Consider the following 22,773-nt stretch of genomic DNA (forward strand, 5'->3'; position numbering starts at 1 on the left):
TTGTGACACAGACTCTCAATCTTTGAAAAAACAAGTCAGTAATAAGTAAAATTTCTTTTCTTCTGCCTCACAATCCAGAGCCTGTTGTATGTGCTGAATGTTCAACGTTCAGGATCTAGTTGGCAGGTAGACTGTTAATTTCACAAAAGATATAAAACAAAACAGGTCCAAGAAATATCAAGGACAAGTGGGATAGATATGAACTCCGTGAAGGTCTGATTCAGCCTCAGGGTGACATGGTCAAGTAGAAGAGGCAAGCTCTTTGTAGAATGTCTACTGCCCTCTAACTGGTACAGGCCAGAATAGTCTTGGCTTTTGTGTATTCTTGGAGTATTTTTCTAAGGATACACCACAAAAGACACTGAGGTTTCACAGGAGTTTCTTCATAGTCTAACATTATACATTATTGTATTATTTCCCTAAGAAACCCTCAGATAGAGTGGAGACTTGATTTTATGTTTAAGAATCTGTAATCAGGAGTCTTTACCAGGATAAGAATCAGAAAATCTGCTCTGCCTCTATTCCACAGTAGGGATATTGAAGTTTTCATCATTCCCAGATTTCTGACCTCCATATGTTTTGTGGTTGCCTTTTGCCTTAGAGCCATCCCATGAAAAAGATCTCCTTTTCCCTCAAAAAAAAAAAAAAATCATGATTCACAATAGCTAAATAACATAGTTTCTGCACTTCTAACAAGGTTTGAGGCATTCAAGGCTCAGTGAATATAACTAAATTCTAGAAGGTCATAATATTTTTCTACTGAAAACTATTTTAAGTGCATTGCTTCCAGTAGGGTAGGAGGAACAAGTTTACTATATACAATTTTAAAGTGATTTCAAATGACTGTGAAAAGATGTATGTTTGAGATACAAAACAGTGTCCTGATACTGGAAACTAACTTATCCTAAACTAACTCAGATATAAAATTAACTGACGGTAGTGGGCATTATTATGTATGTGACACCTCTAGTTTAACAAGAAAGGATGCTATAAATGTTTTCAAATAGTTCCAATGAAAGAAATAAAAAACCTAAGTTGGTAAAATCTTTTGCCAAAGTAAAAACAGAAAATCAATACATCAGAGGTTCAACTGGATGCTTTCCTGTGGCAGTTTGCCCCAAATTCCAAAAAAATAAGATACCATTAACGAATTACAAAACAAAATCAGTTTATACACCTATGTATTAGAAATTATTCTCCAGGTAACAACGAATAGCAGAGACTCTAAAACACTGAGCATTTCACCATCGTGTTAAGTGCCTCTGATGGAAGCTGTTCTCTTAAATTGACAATAGGTAGGTAAACGTCTGTACCCTCCATTACAGGAGAGGCTATCGACGAAAATATTACAAAATCTACCTTTAAGAGCGTATTTAATCATCCACTCGAAATAGCACACTGAAAGTTAAACAGCTGCTCTGGCATGTAATGTTGCTGAACCCAATATTTCCTATTTGTAAATATTTGTCTATCCCGGAGACCAGAAATATGGTTTAGAACATCACCATTCTGTGCCTCTTTGTCTAAGTTCAGCCTTTTCTCAACCAGAAATGCCATTTATGCCGGCCAAGCTGACTGTGTTCCTGAAGAAACCCCATCACCTCTGGCTTAGGATGGCCCTTTGGGTCTCTCGCATCCCTGGTCTCACCCTCTACTCCTTTTCCTCTCTTCCTTCACATTCCTATAATTTTAGAATGAGATTTGACACAGGGGGTTTTCAGAATTCCAGAGTGTGCCAGTTCTCAGGGAGCAGGTCAACTGCCATCCTTCAGAGTATGGCCTCTGGACACGCTGCTGGGTTCAAATCATGGCTCCACCCGCTGATAGCTGTTTGACATTGGGCAAGATGCTGGACCTCTCTGTTGTTAAGCTTTCTCATTATGTAACACAGGGATCCTATTAGTACCTGTCAAGGCTGTCAAGGCAAGGATTCAAGGTGCTTTATATCCATGTATAATAGCAAACAATTCTATAGCGGTCACTAGGGGCCTGGTACTATTCAAGGTCCTCAAAATGTATGCTTGATGTTGTTGGCACCACTGATAAATAGTACTCTATAAAGCGTTTGATATTGTTAATATTATTGCATGGTCATGCTGGGGAAGGCTGTCTCAGACAAGGGAGAGTCTCTGATTCAGATTGCATTTATGCTTCTCTCACACTGATGAAATGATGGCTTAGGGTTAAGAAAGCGATGGCTCAGTGTGGTTGGAGGAACTCTAAGGAGACCTCAAGACCAGAACCTGGATTTATTTACTTTATCCTCCTTTGACCTTGACTCCTATCTACCTTCTAGGTCTTCTTGTCTCTGCCGCCTCCTTCCTCACGTGATCTGTGGCAGATGCATCCTAACTAGCTTTTCTAGAGCAGTCTAACCTCTGATCTACCACTTCCACGGGCACTCTTTTCCTAAAGCACAGTTAAGGATGTCACTTACCATTCCCAAACTATAACTTTGCTTGATTTCTATAGTAGGAAGTTGAATAAGCATTTAGTGTAAAGACTAGGGTGTAACGTTAACATGACCTGAGAGGTTTTGTGTTAGTCAAACTCGCTTCTCCAGCTTCTGAAAACTGCATACTCTAAAACCACTGGAATCCCATTCTCATGGGAATACTCATCCTCCCCCAATACAGTCATGACTCTGAGATCTTTCATGTATTCCCCGTCTCCGGGAAGTCTCTCTCTCTGGACCACCTAGTAAAATCCTGCTCATTCTTACTTACCACCCTTCCGGTGTTCTTTTTCCTGGGATATCACGCAGCCCGACTTTTGGTGGAACATTCCATATGAGTAAATTATGGTTGAGATGTATAGAGAAGACCTGTGGCAGGAAGCGTAAAACACTCGTCGGTAAAGAAGAAAAGAGCCTGTGCCTCAGAGTTTTCTTTTTCATCAGGGAAAATTCCTACTTTATTTGATTCTACCGCTTGCAGTTAGCTAAGGTAATGTGCTGTGAAATGATTAACAGGTGCAACAAGTGAAAAAGAAGCTTCAATTAACTCTCTCTAAGCAAATTTAGTAGTTGGGCACTTGCGTGATTTCCTGACTTTAATATCATATGGTTGATGAGCAGTTTGTCTCAATGGTGTACTTGGTCATCAGTGTGTAATCATTATCTAAAATAAGAAATGTTCTCAAGTAGCACGTAGAAGAGAGACCCTCGATATTTGAAATTAGCAAGTTACATATTACACTTTCGGTTCTCATCTCACATTCCCTCAGTAACTTAACTTTTGATGCCATTCCTGAGTAGTAATTCCTAATTTTTCCAGCATAGTCTGTATATCCGTTTTGCAAGCATCTGAAACACTTAAAGAGCTAGTCCTCTGCGTGTATCACTGCTTCAAATTGCACCGAGATAGAAGGGACTGTGTGGTCAAGGTGGGCTGAGTTGTCTGAAAAGTTGTCTGAACTCTTGTGAAAGTGTTGGGGTGTTAGCTGATTCTTAAAAATGAATTTGAGGGGCACCTGGGTGGCTCAGTAGGTTAAGCCTCTGCCTTTGGTTCAGGTCATGATCTCAGGGTCCTGGGATCAAGCCCCACATGGGCCTCTCTGCTCAGCAGGGAGCCTGCTTCCCCCTCCCTCTCTGCCTGCCTCTCTGCTACTTGTGATCTCTCTCTCTCTCTGTCAAATAAATAAAATCCTCTTAAAAAATGAATTTGAATTAAACAGAAGAGCAGGGTGCTTGGATGGCTCATTTTGGCTCAGGTGATGATCCCGGGATCCTGGGATTGAGCCCCACATCGGGTTCTCTGCTTAGTGGGGAGTCTGCTTCTCCCTCTCCCTCTGCCCCTCTCGCACCCCCCCCCGCCCCTGCTCTCTCTCTCTCTCTCTCAAATAAATAAAATATTTAAAAAAAACAAAAACAAGAAGAGAGCAAACACTGCTAGAGCAAAGACACAGGCATATCCAGAAGGCTGTGAGCTTGGCTGTAGATATTGGGAATTAGGTGAAACAGAGGGGGTCAGACTATGCGCAGTTCTGAGAGCCAAGCAGGGCACTGACCCAACAGTGTTAAGTATGGTCTGAAAAAGTAACATAACAGAAACAGCCCTTTAGAAAAAATTTTAGAGAAATTCTTGAGACTATACGTTAGATTTATTATCACACACGTGCACAGAAGTTTGCATACAGCTTTAAGGAGCTCACGATCTTCGTGAAGACAGTCTTAAGGTCTGGTGAAGAACCCTACCACTGGAGACCAGGGACCCTGATAAAAGACCAAGTCGAATGGCGATGAAACCCTTCCTTAGGATGGTGGCAGCAGGGATGGAGGGAGGCATTTCTGAAGAAAAGGAGATTTGGTATCTGATTGGATAGGGAGCTGGAAGAGGAAGCAGGAATAGTCAAAGAGGACAATTCGGGAGACTGAAGAAAAAATGTTGCCCGTGAAAAAAATTAGCTGTGGTTCATAAAGACTAGTATCTGTTTTGTGCTTATTAGTTTTGTATGCTTGTATTTATAATGAAAATCCTAGGGGGAAAGTGAAGAGATTCATGTCTAAACATCCAAGTAAGAGGAAGTTTTAGAACTTTGAGCTCAGAGAGAGCTAGCTACATGCTCAGTTGTGCTCTGTGAGACAAGGCAAAATGTCCTTCTCACAACATCTTAAGCCAGGAATATGTTCTTTGAATTTACAACTTCTTAAAATAGGAGTCAATAAAAAAAAAAAAAAAGCAGCAAGTGTTTTCAAGTTAACTGAAGAGAAAAAAATTTTTTTCTCCTAACACCACATTTCAAGTTTTGTATATTTACACTAGTTTTAATATGAATGTTTAGAAACTTGTAACCAATTGAGGTCGATTCTGTTATCCTTCCTACAAATTATATTGTGAATGCTTAAATTGTTTTATTTTATGTGAAACAATATTTTTAATCAAATCAAACTATAAAACAAACTGACTCTAAAGTCGGTCTGTTCTTCATTTCTTATAATCTATAATCAGGAAATCCATTCACTCATGCTTTATAATTTTTGTGCTTTTAAGTGGTCAGAGGACTGTGACTTCTGCATAAAGTCACATCTCAATTGATCGTGGTCCAGGCGGAGGGTAACTTTAAAACATAGCATGAAGAAAGGTTGAATATGTATATTAGAAGGTTATTGAGAGCTGGTATTTCCCACCTCCCTCACCCCTGACTTTGAATGAGACCATTCTCTTCGGTGAATTTATCTTAAGGTAGGACAACAGCCTCGACGCAGGCCACAGCGTTCTGAGTGAGGAGGAGGCCCGTGGTTTCCAAGCCAGTTTAAATGCAGGCTCTTCCTAGCAGTAAACCACACGCATGTATTCATCATTGATTTTCAAATGATAGGTTTCTATATCACTGGTTTAGGATCCACAGTCTTGCATTCCTGAATCTATATTATGCCAAAAGAATAACAACTTGGTGGCTGGAAACAGAAATGGTTATTATACGGCTCCAAAATGCTAGCTGGCACAATATGCTAAAAACAGCAGAAATTCACCGGTAAAAGGCAGAATTTATTTGTTCTTAAAAATAACTTTATGCTCTAAAAATATGAATTTAAGAAGTGTCATCGTGGTTCAAAATATTTTATGTTCAATATGGAAACACCTTAAAATATGTGACTAATCTTCTAAAATGGCATAATTTCCAAATAACAGGAAATATTCCAAGAGAAAAATAGAATGCTTTCAAATCCATTTTTTTTTTAATTTTGAGGCATTTATTGGATGAAAAACTATAATGTATGTTTACTGTTTTTTTTCCTGCTGCCCTAGATCATTGTTTAAAAATGTGGGCAGAAAGATGTAGGTTTTTTTTTTTTTTTTTTTTTTTAAGATGTAGGTTTTTGTTGGAATTTCTCAGAGAGTTTACTGTAGAAATTTTTTTTTTTTTAATTTTCAAAAAAAAAACCTTTTCTCAGAGCATCCGTGAAGCATTTCCATTTTCACACACTGGCCCAGTGCTTGTCATATCACAGGACAACACATTTCACAAAGCGGTTTTACTTCCTTTTAGCAAAATAACTCCTCCATGCAAACCAGTATTGGCATCTACCAAGCAAGAGTTTTAGTTTCCTCTGATCTATTCAAGCTTCACTGCACTGCTTAACTGACTTTTCCCCCCCTTCTTTTGAAATTACCCACCTAATTTTCCATTTAATTGTTTATTTCAACCAGATCTCACGCAGGCTTAAGAGATAAGTGACATATGTATTGAGTGTACCAGACTGAACTTCAGCTGACAGGAAAGTATAGGGCAAATTTTGTCTTGGTTTTCTCAGCCTCTTTTTATCCAGTAGAATCAATTAATTAAAACTAGAGCCTTAACATAGTCACAAGAATGATTCAGTTAAGACACATTAAATATAAACTCTATTTTTTCAAGCATTTTTCTAAGTAAGCGAATTCTTTGTATCTCTCCTAGTGATACTAGGTAAATGTCTTTGTTTCACATAGTAAATTTTACCACCAAAAACTGTCCAAATTAACTGGAAAAGAAAATTTTGGCTTTTGACATATTTAGCCAGCTGTAGAGAATTTAGTGACTTTCAGTGAAGTTTTATTATAGAAGAGTAATTTATATTCAAATTCAACCAACATCTCCTAAGAAACTACTGTGTCCTTGACACATGTTTTGGTGGGGGTGAGGGGCTTCGTTTATTTTTATTTTTCTCCCAGTAACTTGGAGAATTTTACGGATGACCCAATTGACAGATTTAATCTTGTAGTTATTTGTTATATATTCAGTCTGTTTATCCATGCATAAAATGAGACAGGTAAATGAATGGGATATGAAGAACAAATGTGCTCTACACAGTTTGCCTCAAATGTATTTTAATTCAAAAGAGGTTTCCATAAATATTTCCTGAAATATACCTGTGCTTTGCCTTCCCACTCCCTCCTCATCTTTAGCTCAGGCCATCACCATAGTTTCCAGACGGCTTCATACTCCCAGACTTCCAAATTACAAGATATCCCAATGCCGATATATCTCTCTGTCCACTGAGAGACCTGTGTTCGGCCTCTGCTCTGTGACCCTTTTGGGTCTGCATTTCTACCATTTAAATCCAAGAAGTATCAGCCTGGAAGTCAAGTTCTCCGTGTCCGTCTAAGGTCTTCGACACTCCTCTCTTTTCATGAGTTCCCTACTAGCCAGTTTGCTCACAGTGTCCCTGATTGTGCTCTGTAAATTCCCACCTCAGCCCTTACCCCGAGCTCAATCACAAGCTCAGCGTGTCTTACTATCTCTTCTCTTTTTTCAAGGCCTACATCAACTCCTGCCTCTTAGGTGAATCTTCACCGGATAATCTCTTCCCTCCTAGGAGCTCAGTAACACTTAATCTGGATGGCACCTCTCTGTAGGCACCTGCCCCGAGGCTGCGTTGTCTGGTTTGGACATTTCACATGTGTGTATTGGATTACCACAAAGGAATTGCAGGGCGTTGGAGGACTGGGGCCAAGTCCTTGCCTCCCCACAGGGTAGCACACGGTATCATTCGTCCTGGGGTAATAGACACTTGTGTTTTAGGATAATGATAATGATGACTGACCGTAACAGCGAGGTTTGACTGTCTCCTTTAAAGAACTTCAGAAAACAACTGTCTAGTTTTCCAGCAAGGATTGTCAAATTGGAGAGCGGGTCTCTATTCCTCTGCAGTGAGAGGCAGCAGGAAAAAACCAGCAGATGATGTTCTGCCTCAGCTATGGTTGTACCGACTCCCTCCATAGCTCTTCCTGTCATGATGGAGCAGTGTATTTTGAATTATGAGAAATGGCATCCTTCAGATAGCCGGTTCTGTTAGTAGCGGGTTAGACATCAGCTATCTATAGGAACTCTTTCAGTGTCCACATTAGATGACTCTTCTTGTGCCTTGGTGAATCGGCACCACAGTGGAGGCAACGTGCCTTCATTTCAGCTCTTAAGAAGGAGTCCTGCTTTTGAAGGAGGGCAAGCCTTTGGGGTCATACGCTGAACTTGGGAGGAGGGCAAACCCGACGGATGAAAACCATAAGGAGAAACCACTCCAAGGAAAGGGGAACTCAGCAGCAAACTGTGGAAGAGGCTACTCCTCCTGCAGGTCCTAGAAATGATAGTCTTACTGGTATGCCCTTTCTTCACTTGAGGACACACAGACACACAAAATAAAACCCAAACCATTGAGCTGAAATTCAATGGTTTGGGTGAGGGAGTCACGCCAGTCAGACCTCTGCCAAGCGAGTCAGTTGAAGTGCAGAACTGATTCTGTGCTTTTCTTAGACCCTGAACCACGGTCTGACTTTCTTCCCGAATTTTTTTTTTCATAGAATAAAAGTATATGTCGATTTCTGAGCAAGTTGGTATATATTAGCTCCTCTCATTAAAACATCTTTTCGTCTTCCTTCAGAGAATATTTAAAAACTAACTGGCCGGGTTAGTCTTCACATGGAGGCTGTTAGTCATCCTACAGACTTTGTTGTATGTCTTACCCTGTTAAGCTTTGATTTTTAATCTCTTATAGTGTATTCTCTAGAAACGTACTTGAATCTAGATTTCTTCCTGAATGCTTTCATTGTTTTGTGTTAACAGGGAACGGATATGGCAATCCCCGAAACTCACCAGGTCTGCTGGTCTCACCTGGTAACTTGAACAAGAATATGCAAGCAAAATCTCCTCCCCCCATGAATTTAGGGATGAATAACCGTAAACCAGATCTCCGAGTTCTTATTCCACCAGGCAGCAAGAATACGATGCCATCAGTGGTAATGCGAAACTACATTTTAAATAAATGTTGATAATGTTTTGTATATGTTTTGCTGTTTTTGTATCTTTCTAACATTTTGAATTACTTAGGTGCTCCCAGAAAATTAGCTTATTGATGCTATTGCTGGAGCCCTGTTTGTATGTAGCCATTATTTCTGGTAACTGGCTCACATTTCCCTTTTCCATGTTAAAAAAAAAAAATCAAAAACAAAAAACCAAAACACCAACATCCAATAAACTCCCCTATAAAACTCGTGTTCTGGGACCAAAAAAAAGCATTTCCTTTTTTTAAGACCTGCAGTTTATAATTAGAAAAAAATCATGACTTACTACTCTGCTTATGGTGCATACCGTTTGACCAATTGTAGAATCAAACTCACAAAATAGGGAATTTCATAACAGATTTTTATAATACTGAACTAGTTATGTCCTCAAGGTGCTGACAACCAAAAATCTTTTCCATAATTTCTAAATGAATATTCTCATGTTAGCTGGCCATTCTTTTCTTAGGTATATTGCAATGATTACTATAGCACATGCCTGTGCTTTGCCTCAGTTCATCTTTCCATATATGCCCTTCATGCAAATAACTACCTCTGAAAAGCAAATTGTTTTAAAATCCTAGGCATTCTGAGAACAAAGGTTATATTTTACATCCAAAAAAAAAAAAAAGTTGGCACTGTAAGAATAAATAAATAAATAAATAATTAAGAAGTATAAATAATATCCCTGGACTCTATCATTTTCCTTTCTCCTGGGTCTGCAGGGCTAAGATGAAGATAATAACTGTGGGACCAAATTCAATAACAAAGAGACTTACATCAGTGTTCTCCAAATTAGCTTTGCTTAAGAGCGAGAACATTTAAAACCAAGATTCAGTAGACAAATTTAGATCACTCTGCAAACACATTTCTTTTTTTTCATTCTGTGCTCTGTGGCAAGCTTCAGGGTAAAACAGTCCTGCAAGCTGATTAGTTTATTATGGCACAGTGCAGATTAATTTTGAATATCAACCAAAAAAAAAATCACATAATATGCAACATTCCCTTCGGAAAGACTGGGTCTAATAAATAAAACCTCCCACAGGGCCATAGCCAAGCGGTGTGGGCCATGCGTGGCAGGCTGTCTCTATCCGCAGATTTATTCTAAGTTCCTTAAAACTGATGTTCTCCCAGGGATCCTGTGAGTGGTCCTACAACCAGCCTCTCACCAGCAGCCAGGTGCAGCGCCGCCCCCCCTCCTCCAGCAACTGGGGTTTCAAAATACAATCTTTTTTTTTTTTTTTTCAAAACGTGGTGCTGAAATAATGAAGGTTGAGACACTGACCTGTGCAGAAAACTGGATAGATTGTCTTCACATTGGAGACAAACAGCTCATTAAGGGAAACAAAGAATGTCTTTGTAAGGAGTTATCTGTAGAGTCTAGGTTTTTAAAATTGTTTAAACTGTTGTGTCTATCAGAAGATGCTTTGCCTTTTGTTGAAAAGATTTTGCCCAATTATAAATATTTACAGACACTAATTAATAAAACTCCTTCCCCATGCTCTCAGTCTGAGGATGTCGACCTGCTTTTGGTAAGTAGTAAGAGTACTTCCCTTAAATGGCACCTGCAAGGAGAAACCCAAGGTGACTTTTAGGTGGAGTGGCTCTAGTAAAATGGGAAGATTTCAGAAGTTACCATACTGTGTCCAAATGAGTCATATTTAAATGCCATTAATTTCAGGTATCACACACCTGAAAAGAATGTCAGGTTATTTATTTTTCTGTCTTAACCTTTGCAAGAGAAGACCATGTATTCAGTTTATTTTAGGACTTGATTTATTGTAAAATTCTAACAAAAATAATTTCCTTATTTAAACCATGAAGATACTTATTTTTCTAAGAATTCAAACTCTCGTGATTTTTAAATGTATGTGAATCTTTAATCTTCTTGCTGTAAGGAGTTAAATATACATGTTAGCTGCTTTGCCATTTAGTTCTGAGGGAAGTTTAGAAGAATCTGAAAAAAGTGGTCAGAGCACCACCTGCTGGTCAGAACGTAGCATGAAATTCCACCCATCTGCTCTGCTGTGTATAGAACTGAGCATAAAAACCACCATGGTTGATTTTAATTTTTTTAATTTGCATTTGAATAAAAACTGAAACAATGGAGTACAGTATACATATTTCATCAGTTTTCAACATAGTCTGTTTTTACCCATAATAAAGCTTATGGTACTTGTTACTAGTTCAGTTGCCTAGGAGATACTGATGTAATGGGTTACTATGGCAACAACTGGTCTCTTGAAGGATTGTAAATGATAGGGTTGGCAGAGTTCATAGAGACACATGTTAAATGATTAATTTCATGAGACTTGTACCAAGTTATTTCTTTATACACAAAATTAATACTGAAATCTAATATTTTTAACTGTAAAAAATTCTATCAATAATGTATCTTTATTTACTTTAAAAGAATCAAAGGATAAATAACTCCCAGTCTGCTCAGTCATTGGCTACCCCAGTGGTTTCCGTAGCAACTCCTACTTTACCAGGACAAGGGATGGGAGGATATCCATCAGCCATTTCAACAACATATGGTACCGGTGAGTAGCTTTACCATGTTCAAATAGTGCACTAAATACTTTTTATTAAAAAGCAAGATAAAAAAAAAAGATACTACTCTTTAGTCTATTAGGAAACTTCATTTAGTACCTGTGGCATCCACAGACTATACCATTACCTATATGTTACTAAGACAAAGTGAATATCCATATTTTTCTTTAAGTTACTGAAAGTTTTATTGACCTGACCTGAATTCAATATAAAAGACCAATTTCAAGGAAAATGAGCCATTATTTCTTGGATATAATAGAAAGCTCACTTTCTCAGGATTGTTTAAAAAACATTTCTAGATCATCAAAGACATATATACTGTAATGCCAGATTGTAGTTCTAGTAAACTAAAATTGCAAGCTGTACTACTTTAAAGCTTTTGTGGAATACTTATTTTTTGGTAAACGATATATCTCTTTTAAATCAAAATTGCTCCCGATGCTTTATCTGCTTCTACCCCCAGAGTAAGAGAGTTTATAATAATCATTACGTGATACTAATAAGAGTATTTTTGAATTGGAAATGTGTATTTACCATTTGACAATTTTCAAATTAAGTGTTTTACCTCATTGTTTTATTTATTGGTCTAGAGTACTCTCTGAGTAGTGCAGACCTGTCGTCTCTGTCTGGGTTTAACACCGCCAGCGCTCTTCATCTTGGGTCAGTAACTGGCTGGCAACAGCAACACCTACATAACATGCCGCCATCCGCCCTCAGTCAGCTGGGGTAAGCAATATTATTTCTATTATAAAACACTTTGAGAATGTGTTCTTGGATGACAACAGCAGTCTCTAGATACTGTGCTCTAGTGTCCCATTAAAGGATGTAAAATTCTACTTTATCAGAATGGGAAAGTAATTATCAGATCAGTATCTTTTAAGTTGGTTAGATATTCCTTTCCTTATTTTTTGAGAGGAGGGGAGCTCTGTGATAATGAGATACATTACTTCCCTATTGTTTTAGGCTATATTGGTTTCCACTTTGATCAATGAAAAACTTTCATTTAGTTAACTTTTCATATAGCTCACGTGGGACATAAGAAGACACTTATAAGTTCTTTAAATTTTAGATGTATTTGTGAACCCTTATCACTCAGCATACACCATCTAATTTATGCTAACCTTAACCTAGTACTTACAGGATCTCCTATTCCATTGATTTCATATATTTATAGTGTACTCATCATATGGTTATATATTTATAGATATTGCACAAATATAAATATATGTGTATATGCGCATACACTAATTACCTAAATTTGGGTATAAAAATAATTTCTGTTGTTTTCTGAAATCAGAATATGTGTATTTCTGCCCCCTTGTGGTAATTTTGAGAAATGTCTTTATCATAGAAATGACTCCTGTCATTTATGTATGGAAATGTTCAAACCTTTAAAAAGCCCTGAATTCATAATTCACACTCCCTGTAAAACAGATCGTTTTTTTAAGCTTAAAACGTGAATCGGAGATCTGACTTTAAGTTTAACTAATAACTCCATAACTGCAGTTAATCTTCAGAAGAAAATACTAGGAAGGTATAAAATATTGAAAGATATGAGCTTATATTTTAGAAACACTCTATATGCCTACCTCGTTTTTACTTTTCTGCCAAACCATGTGGTTAGAATAGTTAGCTAGCTCTATGCTTCTGGTTCTAAAGAAATAATGAGAATAAAACACTGATTAGAATAAAAATCCCTAACATCACAACTTCGTCTCTTATCCTCCCTGCCCTCCTAGCTTTCTTGTGGAATTGATTTCACATAGATGAAATCAATTTAGTAATAAAGTCTTCCCCCATTCACTGTTTGCTTATGTGCATCCTGCTCACTGGTCATTATTGTTGAAAATCTAACCTTCCATGTAAACAATAAAATAAATTTATGTGACATTATTGCTGTGCTTTCTTAAAAGATTGTTAACTTTGAAGATATATTAAATACTGATCAGCAACAGAGTTTCTCCTTTTAGGACATTTAAATTTTCTCAGAATTGTTAACTATGCAAGTAGACATTTACTGCAGTAACTTTTTGAGATAATTATGACTGAGTACACGATACCATCCAGGCAATCTTGAAGTACATACATGCAGTGTTGCACCGCTAGGGCTAAGCAGTGAATCCACTGTATGTGCTTCTTGGCAAAGATCAAGGCAGCTGTTCACGTCTCATGTTTCACAAAATTCATCCATTAGAGGACTAGATTTCCTTAGAAATTATCGACGTCAAAAGCCATATTATTTTATCTGAATGTGGCTTTCTTTTGTTTTTTGTAACACCCGACAATTTGCATTTTACATATAAATGTATGTATTTTAACTATACTGTAATCTTAAAAGTCACTTCTATTACACGGGAAGAATCTAATTCTCTGCTGCCCTTAATAAAAGCTTCAGTAAATGAGAAGGGAGAGAACTGGCCTACAGAGGAACCAAATTACAACAGCCAGGGATGAAGCATTTTGTTTAGTTCCGGTTTCTTTCAACAATGGTTCTCATGGTGCAGTATTTGACTCTGAACTTAGTCCATGAGTTTTTATTGCACTTTTAATCACTTCCCTTATCCCTCAAATAGATAGGATACCCCTTCCACATCTTCTGATTTTGGCCAGCCTCCTTCCTTCCTTCCTTTCTTCCTTCCTCTCTCTTTCTCTCTTTCTCTCTCTCTCTCTCTCTCTCTCACACACACACACACACAAACACACACACTCACACACACACACTGGGTAGCTTTTTCAAAAAAAAAGGTTCCTTCAGAGGGACTAGCCCTTGTTCACACAATTAAATGTTAAACTATTTTTAAAAATCCCAAGTTGTAAAATTTATGTAAAATAAATTATATGAGGTGCCTTAATTCCCTACAGTGTGAATTAATTCAAAAAAATCAGTATTTTTTTTAGGCTACAGTTTCCTCATGTTCTTGTGTGGTGGGTTCACGTTCCTCTATAGAGATATAGTGTTCAGAGTAGAGTAAAATATATTTCAGCTCTTCCAAAGCATATATTCCCAGCAGCCCAAGATGGTCACCGTAGTTCTTTCCCAAAATTAAGAGAATAAAAGAGCTCTTCATGTTTTGTTGATGGAAATACCTTCAATTCTTAAAAGCTGTACTTTTAACTCTATCTAGTATTTGATTTTATCTAAGCAAGTCAGATAAATGGCATTCATTGATTTGATGCAGGAAGCAGAGATGATTGGCAGAAGGAACTTGCCATCAGGGGTTAGTGACAGTCCTTTGAATATGAATATTTGAGCAAATGACCCTCAAATTTTTAAGCGTTTTTCTCATATCGCCTTAAAAAAGGGCAGCCTGTTTTCTGGAAGCATTTCTATACACCATGTTTGTTGATGTGGGTGTTTAAAGACAACTTTTAAAAGGTTAAGTTAAATATAGTTTGATAGTCTAATTTCCAGGCGGAGGCAGTAAGAAATTTGAATAAAACTATCCAGTCATGTTTCATTTCTGAGCAATTACGGGGAAGGGTAGGTGTTTTCCCAGTTGGAAAGCATCTGTAGTACATGAAAACTTGCAGCAGGAGTGGAGATGGGCAACTTGCATATCTGGCTTCTGTCTCCCCACCCACCTCTTTCTCACCCACACACATGGAGTATTTCACAATTCTCCGGGTCTATAAAAATTTTGCTCTCAAGAACAAGCAGACCAACATGCTTGTATCTGAATGTAGCATGTATACAGCTAAGGGATTTTTAATGCTTTTTTTCTTTCCAAGATAATAATCTGATAACAGAGACTAGCCAATTACACTTCATTCTGTTTGGGATCCTCCACCACAGTAGAATGAAACTGAGTCTCAGTCATCACGTACATCTCAGGACTGCGTTTAGCATCCCCGAGAACTATTCAAAATGCTTCATCTATGCTTTCAGTGTCAAAGGAAATGCCACTAGAAAGGAAACCAAGGGACTCGCCTATTTGTTTACAGGAAGGGATAAGCAAGCAGTGAGTGTTGTATCTCCCATGGGGAAGAGAAGCCGCAAAACCAATACTAGCCAGTTCACAATGGGAGATACCGTAAATACGTAGATAATGCAGCTTCTAAAAGCTGTATTAAGGAAACAGCATTTTGATTACACTATTTTTGCATTAATTAATCCATCCAGATCAACTGCTTCTACTAGTCCATCTCACCAAACTTTTTTACTAATTGTCCACATCTCCCTGCCTGTGAAAAAGCAATCTAAATGTCAAAGGGCAGTCATAGTATTTGTTGAGACGCCACTTTGTTTACAGACTCCTAATTGACGTTCATTATTAAAGAGTTGTGTGATTCATAGTAGAAGCATTTAATTAAATTTTAGTGAAATAGCCTTTCTTATCGAGAGCCAGGAAAATTCTTTCTTCCAGAAATCAAAAGATAATTTCCTCTGACATCAAAATGAATCATTAAGTAACTTTGAACCCAGATAAAATAGTCCACCATTATGGATCCTTTTGAAATACAGGTGTTTCCTCCCCCACCCCCCCCAACCCTGGCTTAATATCTTCTTGATTTAAAGATTATTTAATTAAACTCTAAGAAAATTAATAAAACAATGCAGTGTAAAATAAAAACTATAAGTCAATAATGACAAGTATAAACAGATGATTGAAAATCATATGCACTCAATGTGGTAACTTGATATAAATGCTAAGACTGTTTTGATCCTATAACATAAAAACTGGAGAAAGAAAGGCTTATTAGGGAAACAAATAATTCTCCTTTAGGTCATTCTAGGTATTAGCTCATCTATTAAGAGAAGGAAAGTAATTCTTTGCCAGTAGGTGGTGCTTTTGTATAAAACATCACTCAAAGATAAACTCATTTTGACTCATTTTATATCTCTATACATCTTGAGCCTGAATTGCATCTCCCAAAAAACCAACCCCAAGTTACTCCACTTTTTCCTCTGAAATATATCCCCATTTTCTCACTGCTCGTAATGACTTTTTAATGTCACCTAATTCTCTCCATTTGAAAGTAACATAATCACGTCCCTGAGTAGGTAGGCTCACTTTCCTTTGTCTAGAATGGGTGTATCTGTATGGATTATTCTTCACCATGACTGCTCACTAGGGGAGATACCTGTACTCTCTTGACAACGTGGGCAAGTAATGCTGACTCTAGCCACGGATGTCAGTGCTATCAGAATGCAGGAGCAGTACAAGCATCTTAAAATTGATGTCGGCAGCGTTCTCCCAGTTTATCCTGATCAAAGTCATTGCGATTGCCAGCTGACACCCAAGGGCTTAATGCTTTTCCCTCCAGAGTGCCCAGTGTCCGAATTCTTCCACATTTGGGAAGAAGGGAAAATTATACTCTCCTGGAAATAAATGAGGATTAAGGCTTATAAACACAATAAAAGCACACTAGATCCTTCTTTACAAAAGCTTTTCCTTAGACAAATCCAGATTTCTCAGCTCATGCCAATTATAACTACAGGCTGAGTGATATCCTACTACACACTGCGGCAGGGAGAGAATGGCAGTGATGAAGTTGAGGTTCTTGTGGAAAATAGACGCCACTTGTGTCCCACATAACGGAAAGGATGGAGAAAGGCCAGCCCTTGACCAATGTTAGTGGGGTAGGAAGTCTAAGTGTTTTTAAGCCAACACTAAATTTTTGGCCAATAATTTTCAACCTCCTTCCCCGTCTTTCCCCCCTCCAGTCTTTCACCAGATACAGTTAAGTGTAGCATTTTAGGGATTTATTCACTTGAAATTTGAACTCTCTTCCCTCTCTCTGAAGACTGTACAACTTCATGTGTTCGCGCTTATTACGTGGAGGGAACCATTTATATCCATCACAGGCTTTTTGCAGTAATTTCCACACACAGGCATTAGTCAGTCAGAGATGTCTCACTCAAAAGCTAAATATTGTATCTTAAATCTTAGGTTAGATTTCGGAACTAGTCTAGGGAGAAATTCCATGGACACAGAAAATGCTTTTTTCCAGCGTGTCATGTTAAGCCTCTCTGAGCCAGTAACCTGCATGTGTAGGGAGCCTGTCAGAGACTAGAAGTATGATTCACGAGGCCTGGCCCCGTTAAATACTGTAATTACTCCCAGGCATTCTCAGTGGCTCTGAGCAGGCACTGCCCCCCCAGTGCTTCCGAGCACGCTCTCCTCCCTCTGGGCATGCTCCGGTGTCTATGCGAGTCTTGAAGCTGATGTTTGATGTAATTGTGAGTTCCTGGGGGCTCCAGGCCTCCTCCATCTGTAACTGGGTTTCCTTTCCTCCTACAGAGCTTGCACTAGCACTCATTTATCTCAGAGTTCAAATCTCTCCCTGCCTTCTACTCAAAGCCTCAACATCAAGTCAGAACCTGTTTCTCCTCCTAGAGACCGTACCACCACCCCTTCGAGATACCCACAACACACGCGCCACGAGGCGGGGAGATCTCCTGTTGACAGCTTGAGCAGCTGTAGCAGTTCGTACGACGGGAGCGACCGAGAGGATCACCGGAATGAATTCCACTCCCCCATTGGACTCACCAGACCTTCGCCGGACGAAAGGGAAAGTCCCTCAGTCAAGCGCATGCGACTCTCTGAAGGATGGGCAACATGATCAGATTATTACTTAATAGTTTTTTTTTTTCTTGCAGTGTGTGTGTGTGCTATACCTTAATGGGGAAGGGGGGTCGATATGCATTATATGTGCTGTGTGTGGAAAAAAAAAAAAGTCAGGTACTCTGTTTTGTAAAAGTACTTTTAAATTGCCTCAGTGATACAGTATAAAGATAAACAGAAATGCTGAGATAAGCTTAGCACTTGAGTTGTACAACAGAACACTTGTACAAAATAGATTTTAAGGCTAACTTCTTTTCACTGTTGTGCTCCTTTGCAAAATGTATGTTACAATAGATAGTGTCATGTTGCAGGTTCAACGTTATTTACATGTAAATAGACAAAAGGAAACATTTGCCAAAAGCGGCAGATCTTTACTGAAAGAGAGAGCAGCTGTTATGCAACATATAGAAAAATGTATAGATGTTTTGGACAGACCCGGCAAAGGGTGGCCATTGGTAAATGTTAGGAACGCACCAGGTCACCTAACATCCCGAGAACGCGCTCACAAACCTGCACGCATATCATTGGCGTATGGCACTCATTAAAAAGGATCAACGACCATTAAAAGAGGACCATACCTATTAAAAAAAAAAATGTGGAGTTTGAGGGCTAACGTATTTAATTAAATAAATAAATAAATCTGGGTCTGCATCTCTTATTAAATAAAAATATAAAAATATGTACATTACATTTTGCTTATTTTCATATAAAAGGTAAGACAGAGTTTGCAAAGCATTTGTGGCTTTTTGTAGTTTACTTAAGCCAAAATGTGTTTTTTTCCCCCTTGATAGCTTCGCTAATATTTTAAACAGTCCTGTAAAAAACCAAAAAGGACTTTTTGTATAGAAAGCACTACCCTAAGCCATGAGGAACTCCATGCTTTGCTAACCAAGATAACTGTTTTCTCTTTGTAGAAGTTTTGTTTTTGAAATGTGTATTTCTAATTATATAAAATATTAAGAATCTTTTAAAAAATCTGTGAAATTAACATGCTTGTGTATAGCTTTCTAATATATATAATATTATGGTAATAGCAGAAGTTTTGTTATCTTAATAGCGGGAGGGGGGTATATTTGTGCAGTTGCACACTTGAGTAACTATTTTCTTTCTGTTTTCTTTTACTCTGCATACGTTTTATAAGTTCAAGGTCAGCTGTCAAAAGGATAACCTGTGGGATTAGAACATATCACATTGCAACACCCTAAATTGTTTTTAATACATTAGCAATCTACTGGGTCAACTGACATCCATTGTATATACTAATGAGTTTCTTTCATGCTATTTTTTTGTTTTTGTTTTTGCATTATTATCAAATGCAGGGCCCCTTTCTGATCTCACCATTTCACCATGCATCTTGGAATTCAGTAAGTGCGTAACCCTAACTTGCCCGGATCCTAAATTATCTGGTTGGTTTTTCAGCCTAGAATCTGAGACACTTTTTAGAAACATGCCCGGAATAGAGAAGCTGTGTTGGGGCACATGTCCTGCAAATATGGCCCTAGAAACCAGTGATATGGCGTTTACTCAACGCACAAGTCATAAATTCCCACAGAAGAAAAATGTGAAAGACTGGGTGCTAGACAAGAAGGAAGCAGGTAAAGGGATAGTTGCTTCGTCATCCATTTTTAATTATTTTAACTGACCCTCAACAATCTTGTCAGCAATATAGGACTGTTGAACAATCCCGGTGTGTCAGGACCCCCAAATGTCACTTCTGCATAAAGCATGTATGTCATCTATTTTTTTCTTCAATAAAGAGATTTAATAGCCATTTCAAGAAATCCCATTAAAGAACCTCTCTATGTCCCTTTTTTTAAATTTTTCAAAAAATAGCAATGACTCTTGTCTAATATTCGTCTATAAGGGATTAATTTTCAGACCCTTTAAAAAGTGAGTGCCATAAAAAAAAACGTTGATATATATTGTTTTAAAAGAGATTTCAATCTAGGAATGATTTTCCTTCTCTTGGAATGTGAAGATCTGTCGATTCATCTCCACTCATGTGCATTGACATACACAGCAACGAAGATCCAGACAGTAAGATCGACACTGCTATAGCACGTCCTAGGACATTTCTTATCCATCCTTTTCTTTCACTTGCATAGTTGCTATGTGTTTCTCACTGTAAAAGGCTGCCGCTGGGTGGCAAAAGCCAAGAGACCTTACTGACTAAGCTGTATTTTCTTAACTTGATCTGAAATCCACAATTAGACCACATCGCACCTTTGGTCATATCCATATAGGATGCTAGCCTGCCTTGTACGAACGTTTTCTATATTAAAAACAAAAGAAAAAACATCTTTCAACCTTTCCATATATCCCATTCCTTAAGGTATTCATGGAACATGAAAGAAAATCATTTATTTAGAGGAAAAAACAAAGAATCATCCCTGAAAACACACACACACACACACACACACACTTATTCACACGTGGCAGGGGGGAATCTAAGAAAGTCATTTTCCTCACCATAAACTTGATTCCATCCTTAGAACCATCCTTATAACTTGATGTGTATAAAATATGCAAACATGTCACAAATGTTCTTTGTCATTTCAAAACACTTTATCAATATCAGCAGAAATTTACCAGTGGGTGGGGAAGGGTCATTATGTGAAACTATGAAAAAATAGCCATATTAATTTTTTACCTGCAATTTGCCTCAGCAACAAAGGAAAAGTGAATTTATAATGCTGAAGATAAAGTAAGCTAAAGTACCAGCAGAAGCCTTGGCTATTTATAGCAGTTCTGACAATAGTTTTATAAGAACATGAAAAGAACAGAATCACTTGAAAACGGATGCCAGTCATCTCTTGTTCCCACTACTGAATTCATATAAAGTGGTGGCAAAATAGCGAAGGGATAATCTGAGAGTTTTTTAAAGATGATTTAACGAGGAAAAGCACAATTTTGATTGTGATGAGTCACTTTCTGTAAACAATCACTGTCTCTCTTTACCCTTCTACCTTATCTGTAATTTACCATTTATTGTATTTGCAAAGCTAGTATGGTTTTGGGTTTTTATCACAGTAAATCCTTTGTATTCAGGAGTTTAGGGCAGAGCCCTGAGGAAGGAGTTTGATTTTACATAACCCATCCTAGAGTAACATTTTAGGCAACATTCTTCATTGCAAGTAAAAGAATCCTAAGTAGCATTTTACACAGCTACAAATATTGTTATAGCTAATCCTATTTTGGAAGATTTTTGGTAATATTAAGCTTAAATACTGGTAACACTGATGCCGTCTAGGGAAGCTGCACAACCTGTATATTGTATGCATTGGTGAGGGGAAGGCTGGTCATTTCAATCTTTTTTAAAATTGTGTTTTTTAGTAAAATGGCTTATTTTTGTCCCAAAGGTGGAATTTAGCATTTTGTAATGATGAATATGAAAATACCTATCATCCTCGGATCATTTTAAGGTTGACTAAAGTGAGAAAAGAAAAGAATTCCAATACACTTTTTAAAAGAATGTCTGCCCTCTCCCACTTTTGATGTATTTGTTTTTCTTAACATACCCATCTTTTAATTTAGAGCTAGCGGGGTTGTTTTTTGTTTTTTGTTGGTTGTTTTTTTTTTTTTTTGGGGCCCCCTTTTTGCTTTTGTTTGTTTTTCCAGAGGGTAAATGCTTTGTAATTTCTTTCTTTAAAAAAAAAAAAAAAAGGCAACTTTTTTTTTTTTTTTAAAGAAGCAGCCACTTGAACCCTCAGTAAAGGCTGTTAACTGAGCATGGCAGACTTCATCTGTTCCCATTTGTGCCATCTGCTGTGATGTCGTCACTTACATGGCGTTAATTTCCTGCCACTACAGATCTTTTGAAGATTGACGGAATACTGGTGTCTGTTAGAATGCTTCGGACTACAGATGTAATTAAAGGCTTTTCTTAATATGTTTTAACCAAAGATGTGGAGCAATCCAAGCCACATATCTTCTACATTCAATTTGTCCATTTTGGTTATTTTCATAATCGGGTATTGCATTTTGCCTTCCCTATTCATACCTCAAATTGATTCATACCTCAGTTTAATTCAGAGAGGTCAGCTCAGTGATGGATTCTGTCGTGGTTTGAATGCAGTACTAGTGTTCTCTCGCAGACCCGGGTCACTGTAGGCATAGGACTTGGATTGCTTCAGATGGTTTGCTGTATCATTTTTCTTCCTTTTCTTTTTCTGGGGACTTGTTTCCATTACATGACAGTAATTAAAATAGCTTGTAAATGAGGGCATACAAGCATTTGCAACAAATATTCAAATAGAGGCTCACAGCGGCATAAGCTGGACTTTGTCGCCACTAGATGACAAGATGTTATAACTAAGTTAAACCACATCTGTGTATCTCAAGGGACTTCATTCAGCTGTCTGTAGTGAATAAAAGTGGGGAATTTTCAAAAGTTTCTCCTGCTGGAAATAAGGTATAATTTGTATTTTGCAGACAATTCAGTAAAGTTACTGGCTTTCTTAGTGATGCAGTGTCTGTGGTGCATTTTTTTAATTAATGTTTTGCTGTTTAAATATTTTCCTCTTAATAGTGTTGGTTAAAAGCAGCTTCTCCCACAAGTGCAAGTGAGCATTTTGAATTTCCAGCTCAAGATACATTTACAAAAGAAGGATATTTGTGTTTGGGAGGGAAGAAAGGTGTAATCTTGATTTCTTTTCTTGGGATGATACATGTACTCAGCCAGTGTAGCAGTTCAAGGTTCTTATCAAGTGGTTCAACTTCTTTATCAAAGTAGTTCCGTGAAGATCTTGGATAACTTGCTTGAACACAGAGAATTTTCCCAAAGTCATTCTGAAAAGCACTTCCATACAATAAGTTAAGTTATTTTTTTAATAATATGTAGAAAGTATTTTCAGATTTATTTTTTCTTCATCAAAATAATTTCTTTAACCAAAACCAAA

The 22,773-nt window shown here is 37.7% G+C and overlaps 1 protein-coding gene across 7 annotated transcripts in view; it reads left to right on the top strand.

The window, feature by feature from the left end:
• The window catches only part of MEF2C (myocyte enhancer factor 2C), a 171,324-nt gene extending 151,678 nt beyond the window's left edge, over positions 1-19,646 (top strand). For 4 of the 7 annotated variants that reach the window (XM_080803588.1, XM_080803594.1, XM_080803590.1 and 1 more), the window contains 4 exons: positions 8,542-8,714; positions 11,170-11,299; positions 11,900-12,035; positions 17,552-19,646. In XM_080803588.1, the coding sequence (XP_080659714.1) occupies positions 8,542-8,714; positions 11,170-11,299; positions 11,900-12,035; positions 17,552-17,873 (761 nt within the window). In that variant the 3' untranslated portion in view covers positions 17,874-19,646. The remainder of the gene's footprint in view (positions 1-8,541; positions 8,715-11,169; positions 11,300-11,899; positions 12,036-17,551) is intronic. The other 3 variants (XM_080803591.1, XM_080803593.1, XM_080803592.1) reach the window with 1 other exon arrangement.
• The last annotated feature ends 3,127 nt before the right edge of the window (positions 19,647-22,773 follow it).

Source organism: Martes martes, assembly GCF_963455335.1.
Source record: "Martes martes genome assembly, chromosome: 5".
NCBI classification, from domain to species: domain Eukaryota; kingdom Metazoa; phylum Chordata; class Mammalia; order Carnivora; family Mustelidae; genus Martes; species Martes martes.